Genomic DNA, 15238 nt, shown 5'->3' on the forward strand with positions numbered 1-15238 from the left:
CATACTCAAAAAGGCTCAATTCTTCACCAAGCTGAAAATACATATTGCAAAAGAGGAAGATTTCTTTTAGACAGAAGCCCAAACAAGCTGTACGTGCAATACTGCTTCAGTAAAGTGTGCATTTTAATAAATGGTGTCACTAGTATTTTACACATGGTTCTCAAAAACAAATATTTACAGTAGTTTATAGGGATTTATACGCTTGTGTGTCCATGCATCAGTACCATTAAACTGAACGGCTGTAGTTCACTGGGAAATTTCATTAAAATAAAGTGGATGTTAAAACAGCAAACTCAGGAACAAGAACAGTACAAAGAGGACAGAAGTTACATATATTATTCTCTCACTTCTAACAGACCAAGTACCGGAACTTGTTTATTTTGTCTATAATATTTATCAGCAAGAGGAACAGCTTGAAAATGTTACCACAATAACTCTCTGTTAAATAGCCAATTTATGACTAAAACCTGCAGAAGACTTTTACAGGAAAATATTGTGATTTGCAATTTACAATGTAATAAATAAATAGTATCATGGTCTACTTGTTTGGTTATCAATGAAATTGCAGAGAATAATAATAGTTCTGAAGTGTGTATTTCTCAGCTCAAAACACAAATATCAAGTAGCATAAAGAAACCTTTTTAAAGTACTGCTTCAAAATAATCTGATATATCCACCTCTGATCACTACATACTGTACAGGAGTCTGACATACTTCTGAAAATGAATGGTTTTCTTCGGGTGCTAGACAAGGATAGTAGTCCTGTTCAATAGCCTAATTGAGCTATAACCATAGTTCTACTCAACTGTGTATATAAATGTGCTGTCTATCAATGAATGAGCAGAATTACATGTATAACTATCACACTGGTTATGTATAATTGTGTATACTGTCATCACCCCTACAGGCACCTGCTTGCACCTGGTGAATTTTCCTTAATATTTCCTGCTTGATTCACACATCAGCTTACCCTGACTTCACAGAAATTTTACTGGCAGGAAAAGTCTGGTTAAGTAAGGGTGAGAAACTGGCTGTTTGCATTCACAAATATAGTGCAATCCAGAAATTTTAGCGAATTATCTGTGTAGTGCATGTGTGAAAACACCAGTACATCACGACCCTCCTTCTCTTGTCCATCATCAGCAAACTCCTCCTTACTCACCCTGAGCTCCACAGCATTGATGAGACGGCCACACTTGTCACACTGGTCACCACGAGCTTCAGGGTAGCTGCAGTGGGGGCAGATTCCTTCTACGAAGCGGTCTGCGAGGAATCTTTGGCAGTTTTCACAACGCAGTTGCTCTACTGTGTCTTCTACCAGGAAACCATGATTGTGGAGTCGCCAGAAAATATCCTGGGCTATCCTGAAAGAGAGGAAAGATGGTTAAAAAATGCTTTAGGGGCTGTGCTAAAGGTGTTTAAAGCAAACTGATAACTGTGTTGTGTGGAAAGAAGTTGATAGGTAAACCTTAATGCTTTTTTTATTTAATCCACTCACATTGATCTTACTTTTTTATGTTTGCTAAAAAAAATTATTTACAAGTGAATTTGAAAGTTCATATTAAACAAAATATGTATATAAAGGCAAAGATTGGGTTATAATGTGTTTAAAAATGCTAGTTATGTGAATTTATGTGTATGTGTTGGTGGATTGGTAAAGCCAAAATATAACAACCAATGCACTTTTCATGAATCAAATAAAAAGTCAGACGGCTGTGTTTATTTTTCAAAGAGCATGGCTCTGGTGCACAGTGTTTGATGTCTTTTATGTTGTAAGCTATCAAAGCAAAGTCTCCAAAACAAGAGCTTTATTATCCTCTACTTACTATGTACAAGCTTAAGGATCCGAGTCTTGTGTTTACTCAGAAAAAGAGTTTTTCTTTTGTGATCCATTTCTACTTATAAGAAGGTTAACTCAACATAAATCCATCTTTTCATGTCTTATACCATATCTGACACCTTATCAATGCACACCCTGAGAAGAAATCAAACCTTCTCCACTACCTTCATTGTATCAATAGTCCCTTACAGCAACAATCCATAACTTTGAAGCAATACACGACTGCAGTTACCTCATTAATATTACAAAATGGATTCTTATATTTTGTCCTATTCATTTTTAGAGATTGACTTTGCCAATATGTTTTCTTTTTTGCTGACTGTTTAAAAGTTCAGTTACAAAAACATCAGACTTCTAAAACAAATACTTCACTGTATTACAGTACAGTGGAGCCTGACCTGACTGTTAATCTATTTTTACACACAACCCTCATCTTAACCCCTTCTTCTATCGGCATACTTTAAACATGACAAGTTAATTTCCCAACATATTTATACTTATAATAACAATTAAATCAAATGTATTTAATAGGATTTTTTAGTAAGCAAATATCTACATTTTTCAACCCTGCTCAATAATCTGTCAGATTAAGCAGAGTGGAATTTATGCCTGAGAGGGCTAGACATACACACCAACGACTGCAAGATTAAAGAAATCCCATATTACGTAATCGTATAGTAATCGTATAGAAACGTGTTTGCCTTTTGACTCTAAAGCTATGAGGAGTCAGAACAACATGTAACCCAGGATCATGAGGCAAGCTTTTGATTATTACAGGAAACCTGTTTTTATTTAACCTTAGAGGATTTTTACCTCCCACCTTCCTCTTTGATTCCACTTACTCTGTCTGCTTCTCAGTCGTTGTCCTGCCAAAATAGTCAAAGTCAATCTGGAACCACTTGTAGATGCTGGCATGAATGGCGTGGTACTTGTCGCAGATCTGCTGCGGGGTCAGACCCTCCTCTCTGGCCTTGTTCTCTGTAGCTGTGCCGTACTCGTCTGTGCCGCACACAAACAGCACGTTCCAGTCTCTCAGACGGCCATACCTTAGAAGAAAAAAAAACATGGACTCAGTGCAGTGAATGAATAACAAGCACTCACAGAGGGGTGAAAAAGCTGAAGTGAGAGATGAAGAGCAGAACAAAATTAACAGGGAACAATAACCTCCCTGCAAATGTGCACCTCCAGAGACCAGTCAATTTGGATTTCTTGTCCATGTTGGACCAGAGTCATGATATTGTAGAAACTCAAGGAATTTAATGAAAAGTGTTTTTTCAACCCAGAAATAGGCATTAACACTACACAGACTGTAGAAATGTTGTGAATAGTTTAAGAAGACTTACTCTGTCTTAATAATAAAAAAAATAATAATAATGCAAACTACCACCTAGTGGTTATATGACAAGATGAACAACTGCCTGACAGTCAAAATACACTGCTGAATCAAGAGAAATAAATAATGACTAAGTAATAGACTGAAATTGCTTGTATGTATTGATATGCTTAACAGTACAAACTTTATGAGTGTAAAAGACCAGTTTATAGCCACTCCAAACAAAATACTTCAAGGATGATACAGCTCTTAAGAAGCTACAATATCGTACAAAGTCTCTGCTACCTCATAACATGTAAGGTCACAGTGATCTTTAACCTAATACAGTAGTCTATTCACTCAAAAATCCAATTTATGCCTAATTGGACTAAAATCAAGCAAAAACAATGCATTATTAAAATACTGTGCCAACAAGATTCCAAGTCACATTGACCTTTGTCCAAGATCTTATCAGTTCATACTTGAGTCAGAGAGGACAAATATGCAAAGTTTGGAAAAATCCTTTAAAGTGTTCTTGAGATTTCACATTCACAAAAATGGCCCAGACATATGTACAGATCTATGGATATACACTCTGACAGAAAGCTTGAAAAATGAACGTCTTCTATCATTGTACCATTGTAGAAGCAGAACATTTAAAAACAAAAATTTACAAAGTGCGTAATTTAAAGCTAGATAACAAAACTCAGTACGCAACAAAATAATCCAAAAAGCATGAACGGTACAACAAGACACAAGTATAGTTTCTCTGAAGTCAGACTAAGAGGATTTGGCAGAGAAGTACAGAGAAATAATAGAGATAAACCATGTTTGGGACAAATCTGTGGTCTGTGTGACCAGCAACACCTTTAACTTGTTCAATGTCAAATTAAATGAATTAGCTCCAGGTGTAATATTCCCTTCTCCAAGTCTTATGAAATGTTCAACTCTAAAAATAAACTATAGAATTAAAAACTTTATTTCAATTTCCCTGCCCGGTACTGCCAGACCAGAGAGCTCAAAATATTGTTAATATGTGAGCACAGTGAAGAAAAAGGAGGTGCAAGGTGAGGTTCTCAATAAAGCATGCTGTTTAAGTGAAATTCAACTTATGATCAGGATTCAGGAAGGCCTTTAAATACCGGTACATTACAAGTTTGCACACTTGTGTTCATCATATGTGTATAGGATTGTGTAGGGTCTTTAGTTTGCATTTCTACAGTATACATTAACCTTGCAAAGCAGATGGATATGCCCATTTTCTTGTTTCTCACTGGCGAATCCATCTTGCAAAGCTCCCATCTGAACCGTTTGGGCCCGGTTTGAAAATGACAGGACCAATCAGTGACGAGTATTTTCGGGCACGGCCCAGTCGTGACGTAAGCAAGCAGCAACAAGACGCCGGTGCTGTTATGGCGGAAGACATTAGCGTGGATGCTGCTAAAATGCCAGTTTTATCAGAACTTGACAACATTTCTTTGTTAAAAGAAGAACAACGGGGGAGCAGGTGGCCGAGTGGTTAAGGCACGCCCCATATATGCGGACGGCCCAGGTTCGAATCTGGCCTGAGGCCCCTTCCGCATGTCTCTCCCCCGCTCTTGTCCCTGTTTCCAATTCTATCCACTATCCTCCTCAATCAAATAATGGCACAAAAATGCCCCAAATAAACCTTAAAAAAAAAAGAAGAAGAACAAAGAACAGTAGTGAGTTCTTTTCTTTTCAAAAACGACTAAAGTTGTATACTGACATGTCTATAATTGCCATGATTTCTGTTATTCCTTATTCCTGCACACGTGCACCTCGGTAGCGGCTACGTCATGTGTTTTGTTGCTCTGATTGGCTCGTGAAGATTTGACAGACAGAACGTTCATCCAATCACACTTCGAGTGTTTTTCAAATCCTCTGCCTTGTCCCAAACACTTAGTATTGAAGGTTTTCCAGATGGATGTGTGAAACAAATCCATCTGGTGTGTCAGGTTAAGTCTACATATGATTTAGGGACAAGTCTTTGGTTATGATTATCAGCATTTGGTTGGCATGTACAGTAAGTAAATAGAAAACCAGACAGAAATTTAACACTTAATAATTACCTGCAGAAGACGTCAGTGCTGAGGACACAGCCGATGATGTTACCCAGGTGGGGGACGTTGTTGACGTAAGGCAAAGCACTGGTCACCAGGAGATTTCTCTTACCCTCCTTTGGTAAACTAATGAGGAGGAAAAACAAATCTGGATTTTCACCACTGCCCAAAAGATATACTCTGACAGATTCATTTCTTTATTCACACACATCCTAAACCGTTAGATAAACACAATCACTTTAATGGAATCTACATTATGTCATTGACAAAAACTTACATGGGATGCTGTCTGTCTGTAGTTGACTGGCAGGTGTTCAGACTTTTATTCCAGGTGAGAGCAGCTGCCTCCATTTCCTCTTCTGACACCAATCGCTCCACTTCCTCAGCCTAAATACAAATCAACACAAAGAAAGCATCAAATAGGAATTACAATAAATTTCGCTGGCAAGGATGGCTGTTTTGTTTTGGAAAATAGCATATTTTCACCAAAACTGTAAACATTTTTTGAAACAATACTTTCATAGTGGAAGAACATTTATCATCTTTTATTTCTAATCTACAAACAAATGTTTTACACAAAAAAGTAGTGAAAATAAGATTATGTACTTCATTATCAGTTAACAAAATAGTTTAGTGTCTAAAAAAGGACAAAATTCAAACTTTAAGTGCACAGATTTGTGATGAACAATAAAAGGATTTATGCTATGCAAGTAGACTTTTCCTCTCTTTAGCCGGGATCAGCTTTATGGAGATCCACCCTTTCTCCAAACTACAGTATCAAAAAGACAAAGAACTACACTCTTAACAGTTTAGTGTTTTAGTTTGAGGGTTGTCATTAAAAACTTTCCTGACCTTCTGTCCTCTGACCCTGTGGCTCAGACATGTAGCAATCTGAGATGCACACATTCTGTACTTTCCTCTGACAGAGAACCATACAGTAAGTGCTGCTGCTGATTGACACTTATTTAAATCCTCCCATGCTTACACCAGAAGGAGAATAGAGGATAAAGAAAAAGTGATGTAACCTCCACATGCTGTCTGTTCTATATCCTAACACGGGTGTTAATGTAGCTTTCATAGAGCCAGGTTAACTCCCACACTCAGACTGTGTCTGCTTTACAAGAGGAGGCCTGTCTGCTTAGTTTAAGTGAGGTGAATTCAAGCCCTGAAACCCTTTGCATGCTTAACTCCACTACTGAGTGAAAGAGCTACAGCAGAGTAAAGACACAGATTTGGCAGAGGAAAAGTGTGACAATACATGTCTTGCAGTTTCTTGTTTGTGTTCGAGCACTTCTAGCTTCAGCTCCTTTTCCTGGAAACCTCACCGGGCATACATGTTTCCTGAGGCACCGGCATAAGTGTAGTTAAGCACTGAGGCTCCTAAGACTGTTTTTTTTTTCTGTTCAGTGAGCATGATTTAAGTCTAATAGTGATCATGATGATCTGGCTGGTACCTCAGCAGGGCTGCTGTTGCATGGCAGTGTGTCTCTGCACTGGCTGCTCTGAGGGCCAGGCTGCTTCTGCATGTAGCTCTTCATGCCCTGCAGGCCTTTACCCTGGAGCACTTTCTGAGCAGGAGACTGTAAACTGTGCATAACAGCCCCACGGTCAAACCAAGTCTTCACACACTTGTGTTCACCTGTTAAAAGATAGAAAGGCCAAGAGATAAGGAAAGTGAAGTGTTGCAGTAAGGATAGGTTGATCATAGAGAACACAGAACTGGAAAAAGAACAGGTAATTTAAATGAAAAAAGGGCAGAATTTCATTTATTTTAAAAAATAATATGTTAAATAATGGATAATTAATGCATGGCTTAGAACTATGTTTAAGTTTATTTCTCCTTACCCAATGCCAGGGAAGAGTCAGATAGAAGAGGGTAGAGTGCAGCCCACAAAACAACATCAGCGACTGAAACAGCACCCTGAAACATTTCACAATTTAATGAATATTTTAAGCTATTAAAACACTTTTCATGTGCCCGTTTCTTTCATCTTTTAAAAACAGAACCCCTTTTTGGTTTTAAAAGACCTATATAATGCAGGAGAGCAAGCCACTTGACTCACTGTGACTTTTTTCATGCAGAACAGCCCTCAGGAAGACTATTTTCAGCATGATTGTTTTTATGCTCAGTAAATACGGACTATATGTTCTGCTGCCACTGCGTGAGCTTCCTCCGAGTCATGCCAATCACCAAGAGACTCAACAAACACATGAAATCTATGACAGACACAGATGACTTACTGCCACAGGGGCTTCGAGTACCAGAGAGAACTAAATCCCTCCCCTCACCCACCCACCCTGCCACCCACACTGAGGCACATCTGCAGCATAAGGGACCTCCTCCCCAGATAAATCGTTTTAACTTTAAAAATGCATCACTAGTTCAGCATCAGCAGCTGAAAAAAAAAAGAATAAGAAGAAACAGAAATGTTGCCTGAGGAGCCAAATTTGGCACAGAGGAGACGCTCAGTTAAGCTCAGCTGAGCTTCTAAAGAAGCATCATGAACTTTTGACTTGAACATATAGTCTGTTTGTCTTTAATTATGCAGAAAATTAATAGGAAATGTAAAATGAAGATGTTAATTCTGTACCCCTGTTAAATATGGCGTGTTTCCCTTGCTTAAGCCTTGCTCTAAGTAGTTGAGGGGCCCCTGGAGGACCTTGGACACTTCTGATCCTTTTCCCTGCAGCACTGCCATGTGAAGAGCCTGCAGCAGCGCTGGCTATACACAGGAGACAGAACAGACATTAATGAGAATTGATTGAATGTCATTAGATCAAGCAGTAAACCAAAGGAGTATGACTGAGGTTAAACAGGTCATTTTCTCAAACAAAAACAGAGCAGCCTGATTGATTTCTTCAGTATATTGTTCTTTTGAGAGCTGGAGCTGTAATGGTTATAGTGCATGGAGTTATTTTTGGCCTTTCTCAACAAATGAGAAGCAGTAAAACAAGTCTGCATTGTAGACAATAGCCTGAATTAATTACAAGCAGTATCTCAAAGACATTTGTTGTTATTACACAACACATTATTGATAATTCTGTTTTTTCTGCCGAGCTTACCTGAAGGTGTGTGGACTCCCATTCCAGCCACTGACTGCAAAGTTCACTGCAGTCTTTTCCACTTACATCAAACAGATATCTAAGATGTTAGAAAAAGGAGAGAAGAAAGAAGAAAGTCAAACAGTTGCAGCATACTTGCTTTCAAAAGGAATTGCATGTGATATGTGCCAAACAAACACACATAAAATATAGATACTGCGTCTGCTACGGCTGTCCTCCATATTCATTAGTCAGTAACAGTGTGCCTCAAAATTTCATAGCAATGTAAACTTTGCACAAAACAAAAGCGGAAAATGATACTGCTTCCAAGATGATCATTAAAATTTTACAACATTTCCATAAAAAGGAGATACACTGCTTGGCTGCTGATAAAGTAAATGGATCAGTTCTCCATAATAATAAAAAATATATATTTTCTATTAAAAATGAAGTGTTATAAGACCAGGAAGATATTTAGATTTTCTACATAACTAGCCTAAATAAAAACATTTCTGCTGATACATGAATATAATGCAACAAATTTAATTGTATGGCTAACAGCAATACAGCCCACGCATTTAAAGCCAAACTTATTCAGGTTTTTTGACTGGTATTGATATCACCGTACCAGTACACAATGGCGCACACATAGTGCCATTAGAAATAGTTGAAGTGGCAGAGGTAGGGTTAAAAAAAGCAGCACTGCTGATAGGCCTGTGCTTATCAAGTACAGCAAGAGGCATTTACATTCACACCAGCTGACCGCACATATTCATAATAACTGTGTTAGTCTACTGACCGGCAGATGGCATTTGAGCTGAAAAGGTGGAGTCCACTGGGCAGCAGCAGAGCAGGCAGGACTGGACGGCTGAGGAAGGGCACCACTCGTTCTGTAGAAAAAAGAAAAAACCTAGTGTGAGTCCTCCATACCGTTTACCACTTTTTATATTTTGCTACTTTTAACCCACAAATGCAACCTTTCTCACCCATTTCAAGCCACCCTTTGCCACCCTTTGGCCATTTATCTCATGTTTTTGCCATGTTTTACCCATATTTGTGATTTTTTTCCCTCTTTCTTGCCTTTTCAGCCATTTTTTCCTGTTTGTTTACCACTTTATGCCCATATTTGCAGTTTCTTCCCCTTCTTGCTACTTTTCACCCTTGAATGAAATATCTCCTTTCACCAATTTTAAGCCACCTTTGCCTTTTTTGCCACTGTATGCCTATTTTTGCCCATTTATGCCACTTTTAAGCTGCTTCTTGCCCATTTTTACCACATTTAACCATTTTTTCCACTTAGCATCCATTTTGTGAATATTTTTGCCACTCTTTGTCCATTTTTAACTCTTCCTTTTGCCACCCTACCCCATTTTAGCTTGATCGACTTTCCACCCATTTTTTCTACCTTTGCCCTTTTCTACAACTTCCTTTTTCCAACATTTCACCAATATTTGCCATATTTTGCCCTTTCTTATCACTTCTTACCAATTTATGCCATTTTTGGGGACTTCTAATCCTATTTTACCTAATTTAACCAATTTATTAATCTGTTTTCACAATTATTCTGTTCTTTTCCAAAAATGTTGTCCCAGTTTCTTCATTTGTGCACATTTTGGCCTAGCTATGATGTCTGACATTATTTTCTTAATTATTTAGTTCAGTGTGACCATCAACATTGTATACATCACCAATAAAAAGGTACTTCTGTTTAAAAAATGGTTTTCTATTTTTAAAAAAGGCTATATTATACTACAGCATGAATACATACAATTCATTTTTTGTTGCTTCAATAAGAGTGATTATTTAGGGTGGGAATCACTTAACCCAGCACCTTCACAGGGAGTAGCTACACGTGGAGGTGATGGTTCTGTCTCTGAGGCTTGGTCCCTGATACACTCAGATTCACTAGAATTCATTCACCCGTGTCACAATGCCGTGATCGTCGACAGTTTAGCGACAACATCAAAATCCTCCTGACTTTAGCACAGGGGTCAGGAACCCGCGGCTCCAGAGCCGCATGTGGCTCTTTTGCCCCTCCAAAGTGGCTCTCAGCAGCTGTGCCAAAATTGAAATAAAGGAAACGTATTCTTTAACATTAAATGAATATTTTTTGTTGTGCTATATTGAGATAGTTTTGTATATTTTATCCATAAAACTTGTAGCTCTTTCATTCACTTCTAACTTTATTTTTACAAATAGGCCTATTTTATCAACTTAAATATGCGTCATATCATGCCTCTATGGTGCAGCACATGCTGGTGATTTCCTGTCTTGGGAACAAAGGTCTGGACACAGTCTCTAAATGAAACCTGAAGCAGGAGTTTTGTGCTCATCACACGAGTTAAGTTTTGAATTTCTGAAATATGGTTTAAAACAGCAAGAGGGTTGGTTGGGATGTGAAAACGACGATCAACTTTGATATGTTTTGTACTAAACCAGTGTGTCCATTGGACTAAAGTAGTGTCAGCGGAGAATGTGAGCGGTGATAACATTAAAAACAGCAAGTTACAAGTTCACAAGTTCACACTTAACAGCATCAGTCAGGTAAAGAAAGAGAGAAAGGAGGCCAAGGGATCAATCGGGGGCTGTTTAAGCAAGACAAACAGGTAAGCTCACATTTTATTGTCATTCTCTACTCTGCTGCTGTGAAGTCGATCCTATCATTCAGAAGATGACAAATTTGATAATTATTCAAATATTTTTGTCGTGTAATGTATGTAAGGTTCAGTGTACGAGTGAACATTTGTGCTGTAAAAGTTAAGATTGTTGATGTTTGTGCTGAAAATGTCACGTGTGTTAATGTGGTGCTGTCCACGGTGGTGACATGTGTCACTTACAGAGAGGGAGAAAGGCTGTAAACAGCTGATTCTACTCTCTGGTGGATATTTGGAGTGATTATCGTGATTGCTCCGGTTTGTCCTTCTGACTGTATTGTTGATGAAGTCTGTGACCCAGTGATCATGGATGCTGTTGTTTATTGATCAGGCCAAAACGCGTCCTGTGTTCCTACTGTGTTGCTGTATGTGACGTAGACAGGCAGACAGCAGCATAGAGAGAGGAGATGAGGTGGAGAAGCTTTCATCTGTAGGTGAGCAGCAGGCTGCTACAATATCCTGCATTAACTCTGTCTGACAGCAGGTGTAAGGAGTGTGTTTTGATGAATAAAGAAGTAATGATAATGATTATATCAGTACCATTAAGGATAGAAATAAATAATCACTTGTTGATAGTAGCACTTATAGATAAAAATAAAAAATATGCACACAGTTGTTTCTATTGTAGTTCTAAACCCATAAATGCATCAAAATGAAAATTATGATTAAAATGCCAAGTAAGAATAAAATAACTACTGAGTGGAAAGTTATCATTGAGATCAAACATATCAATGGATGGCCACACACCATTGCTCAGTCAGTTATGTTGCTAGACAAAGACTTAGGCTAACTAACTATGTCACCTTCATCGGAAAGTTCAAATATGTTTTGCGGTTCTTCAAAGGTTTTCTGAAAGGGGTGCGACCAAAAATGGCTCTTTCAACCAAAAAGGTCCCTGACCCCTGCTCTGGCATTACTGAACTGCAATCATGTCCAGCATGGTTTTCCAGGACAATTTCAAGAGGCCAACCTCACCAAAGGAACTTACTGCAGCACCAGAGAAGTATTACTTCATAACTTTTTTTGAAGCGGAGGAGGTGCTGCTGCCAGAGGGGGCAAATGCAGAAAAAGCAGGACCTTGGCCCTGCTCAGGTTTGTTGTAATAATGTGTACAGCTGGATGAAGCTCAAAGAAGAATTCATACCCAAATTCTAATACTGGTGATTTTTAATTGGACTTAAATTGGATTAAAAATTGGACCCTGAATTTTAAGAGTGATCAAGTTGACTTTGACATAAGTCAGGATAGATTGCTTTACACCATCTGAGTTTGTAGTTTATGTATATTTGCATGTGACAAAACATGCAAAGATGTAATTATAACCCCCCCCCCCAAAAAGTTGGGGCATTGTCCAAAATGTAAATAAAAACAGAATGCAACAATTTGCTATCTAATAAACCCATATTCTATTCACGATAGAAAATAAACAACATATCAGTTGTTGAAACTGGACATTTTAACATTTCAAGAAAAAATAGATGGCAGCAACACATCTCAAAAAAGTTGGGATGGTGCAACAAAAGGAAGTGGTTCTCATGAAGCACAGCTAGAGGAGCATTTTGCAACCAGTTGGGTTAATTGACAACTGATCAAAAACATGACTGGGTATAAAAGGAGCCTTTTAGAGAGGCAGAGTCTCTCAGAAGTAAAGATAGGCAGAGGTTCAATAATCTGCCAAAAACTGTCTAAAAATTGTGCAGCAGTGGTTCTTAACCAGCTTCATGGTCTATGTTTTTGATGGTAGGAAGGAAATCAAAATAGCTTTGCAGAATTTCTCTCTGAAAAAAAATTAAATAGTTTTATGAAATTTAAGGTCACTTTCCTGAAAAGGTTAAGGACTTTTCCTGAAAAAATAATAATAAAATAAAATAAGGATACCCATTTCAATACCACAGCAACAAAAGGACAAGTCCTAAACTTCCAGTGCTGGGTAATTTTGTATATATAGACACAACATAAAAATTCTTATACACAGGTTTATTCAGTCTCCATATTCTCTCTAGGGTCAAAACAGCACCATCTTTTATTAGATAAATTTGATTGAAAAATGTATCAGATTTGGGTCACAACTTCTTGTTATGAAACTTGTGGTGGGTCCCAGGGCCAGACCAGTTGAAAACCACTGATCTATAGTAAATAATATCATTATGATGGCACCCAATGATAGACAATACTGTATGCCATGTTAAACTAATGGTTAACTAACGCCAAGGAAGGCCTTTCCACTGTGGGTCAGCAATTAAACATTGATGTACTTCCATCCTGAGAAGGAATGAATGATTTATCAGAAAACAAAAAATATCGAGTTCATGAAAATTTTTTTTTTTTAGCAGATTCAACCTATTTATTCAGTGAAAATGCTAGACAGTTTATACCTTTCCAGGGCTAAGTTCTGGCCTTCTCTTCTCTTGGTTAGTAAATAAGTCAGCCATTTTTCTGCTACTCAAATACATTTCCAGGTCCACATTTATCCATCAACGTTTAATGGAGTTCATTCATACAGTGCATTGCTCAACCTGGCAGGAATGATCATCGCACTGTATAATATATCAGAGTTAAGATGTGCTTACAGATGACAGGTTCAAAATTAGCCTGACTGTAACTGTAATCTCACTGGAGTACAATACACTTGTACTTTTTCCACATCTGTTGAGTACATGGTAGCATATAGAGAGAGAATGATCCCATATCGCATCCATAAACAGCAACAACTTAAGTGTTGGTATCTCAAGGTTAAACATTTCAGAGTTTATTTCAACTCTCAAAGTGTAATTTTAACTTAGTGAAATGGTCTTCGGTGTTGGAGTTAGGCTATTTGACAGTTTTGATCCACCAGTGTTAGTTAAACTCTGTAGAGTATATTGATCTAAGCTATATTCACTGACATTTCATATCTGGGGGATTTTTGAGCAGAGTTTCCCAGCATGCCCTTGGGCAGAGTGTTTAGATGTGTTTATTTGGGTTTGGATGTTGCCTGTTGTACAGTGATCCCTGCTGGGGTTTCTTTGCTCATGTTTCTGATGAATTGTCATTTTTTGTGAAACATATTCACCATGAGCAAAGTTAACCACAGACTCAAAACTCTTGCCTATGACTTTAAGTGCTCCTAAAGGGCTCATAGTGCATAGTCTTCATCCTTATGCATTATCTTTTTATATGAGGTTGATTCTCTGCTATGTTCTTGCCACAAGAGACTCACCTGTCTACAGATTTTCAAGAGTTAGTGCAGCTCTGTTATACTGTAAAAAGACACCTTTAAAGTGTTAAATTTGACTATATGAGTCAGTTGAATTAGCCCTGTCAGTTTAGCAGTGTATTTTACCTGATTTTACCTGAAAAAATTGATTGGAGATCTGTTCTCTTGCTCTTATGGTAAACATAGAGTTAAATACATTGTACTTTTAAACAAGTAGATGTATAGATGAGTACTTTTACTTCTACCTCAGTAAATTTTAACCAGAGTAATTGTATTTTTACTAGAGTACTAAATTTTCCAACTCTAATTACATAAAATGACTTGAGGTAATAATATAAATTTCTTTCTCACATATTTTGCAACATACGTACTCGAGTCGGCACAAACAATACAATATAAACGTTTAAACACTATGGGTGAATACGGACTGTTCCAGGCACGACAAGAGTATACTGTGCAAGAAGAGGCTAAACACCTAAAGCTATGCATGGATAAACAAAGGGTGTTTGATAGAGCACATGTAAGCTCCATTAAAACAGGAGAGAAAAACACGAAATGTACATTAAATGACGTTTCTAGCCACTTCAAATGTGTAGATATACGCCAGGTTAATTTACTCAGTTGTTCACTGACTGACACTGACAGACAGGCAGCTGTCACTTGAAGATGAGAACGGCTAGCTACTGTTAGCTAATCCTCATTTTCAACCGTCACAACACAAACTCCAGTCAGACTTTAATACAAACAGTCTTTACCATGGGCCTGTATCTTTTTGGCAAACAGCGGATGACATAAGCCTCTTTCAGGTTTTGTCATACATTCATGTTAAACTAACCATGCTTTCTTACCTTCGTGGTTGACATACTGAACGTCACACTGAACTCCAGTCACTTCTAAAGCGGCTAACACCTTCAGACAGTGCGGGTTGCCTTCACTCACGAACAGCTTCATTTGGCCGTTGGTAGCTACTCCGCTATGCTGGGACCAATGACGGGCTTTACCTGTGGCAATATATTTTACTTTCAAAGAACACAAGAAGCTACTGGTAAAACTTTAACAGTGAGTGCCGCCGTCCACACGCTGATGCAAGCAGAGTCTGCATTTTACAAATGT

General features: G+C 38.0%; 1 protein-coding gene across 3 annotated transcripts in view; it reads right to left on the reverse strand.

Annotated features, from left to right (window-relative positions):
- The window catches only part of mars1 (methionyl-tRNA synthetase 1), a 31405-nt gene extending 16209 nt beyond the window's left edge, over positions 1–15196 (reverse strand). For all 3 annotated transcript variants that reach the window (XM_041782548.1, XM_041782549.1, XM_041782547.1), the window contains exons 1-10: positions 14974–15196; positions 9075–9165; positions 8297–8375; positions 7825–7956; positions 7079–7154; positions 6688–6872; positions 5511–5620; positions 5243–5359; positions 2683–2886; positions 1163–1364 (exon numbers count right to left, since the gene is read on the reverse strand). In XM_041782548.1, coding sequence (XP_041638482.1) covers positions 1163–1364; positions 2683–2886; positions 5243–5359; positions 5511–5620; positions 6688–6872; positions 7079–7154; positions 7825–7956; positions 8297–8375; positions 9075–9165; positions 14974–15076 — 1299 coding nt within the window. In that variant the 5' untranslated portion in view covers positions 15077–15196. The remainder of the gene's footprint in view (positions 1–1162; positions 1365–2682; positions 2887–5242; positions 5360–5510; positions 5621–6687; positions 6873–7078; positions 7155–7824; positions 7957–8296; positions 8376–9074; positions 9166–14973) is intronic.
- Between the last annotated feature and the right edge of the window lie 42 nt (positions 15197–15238).

Source organism: Cheilinus undulatus, linkage group 3, assembly GCF_018320785.1.
Source record: "Cheilinus undulatus linkage group 3, ASM1832078v1, whole genome shotgun sequence".
In the NCBI taxonomy this organism is placed as follows: Eukaryota; Metazoa; Chordata; class Actinopteri; order Labriformes; family Labridae; genus Cheilinus; species Cheilinus undulatus.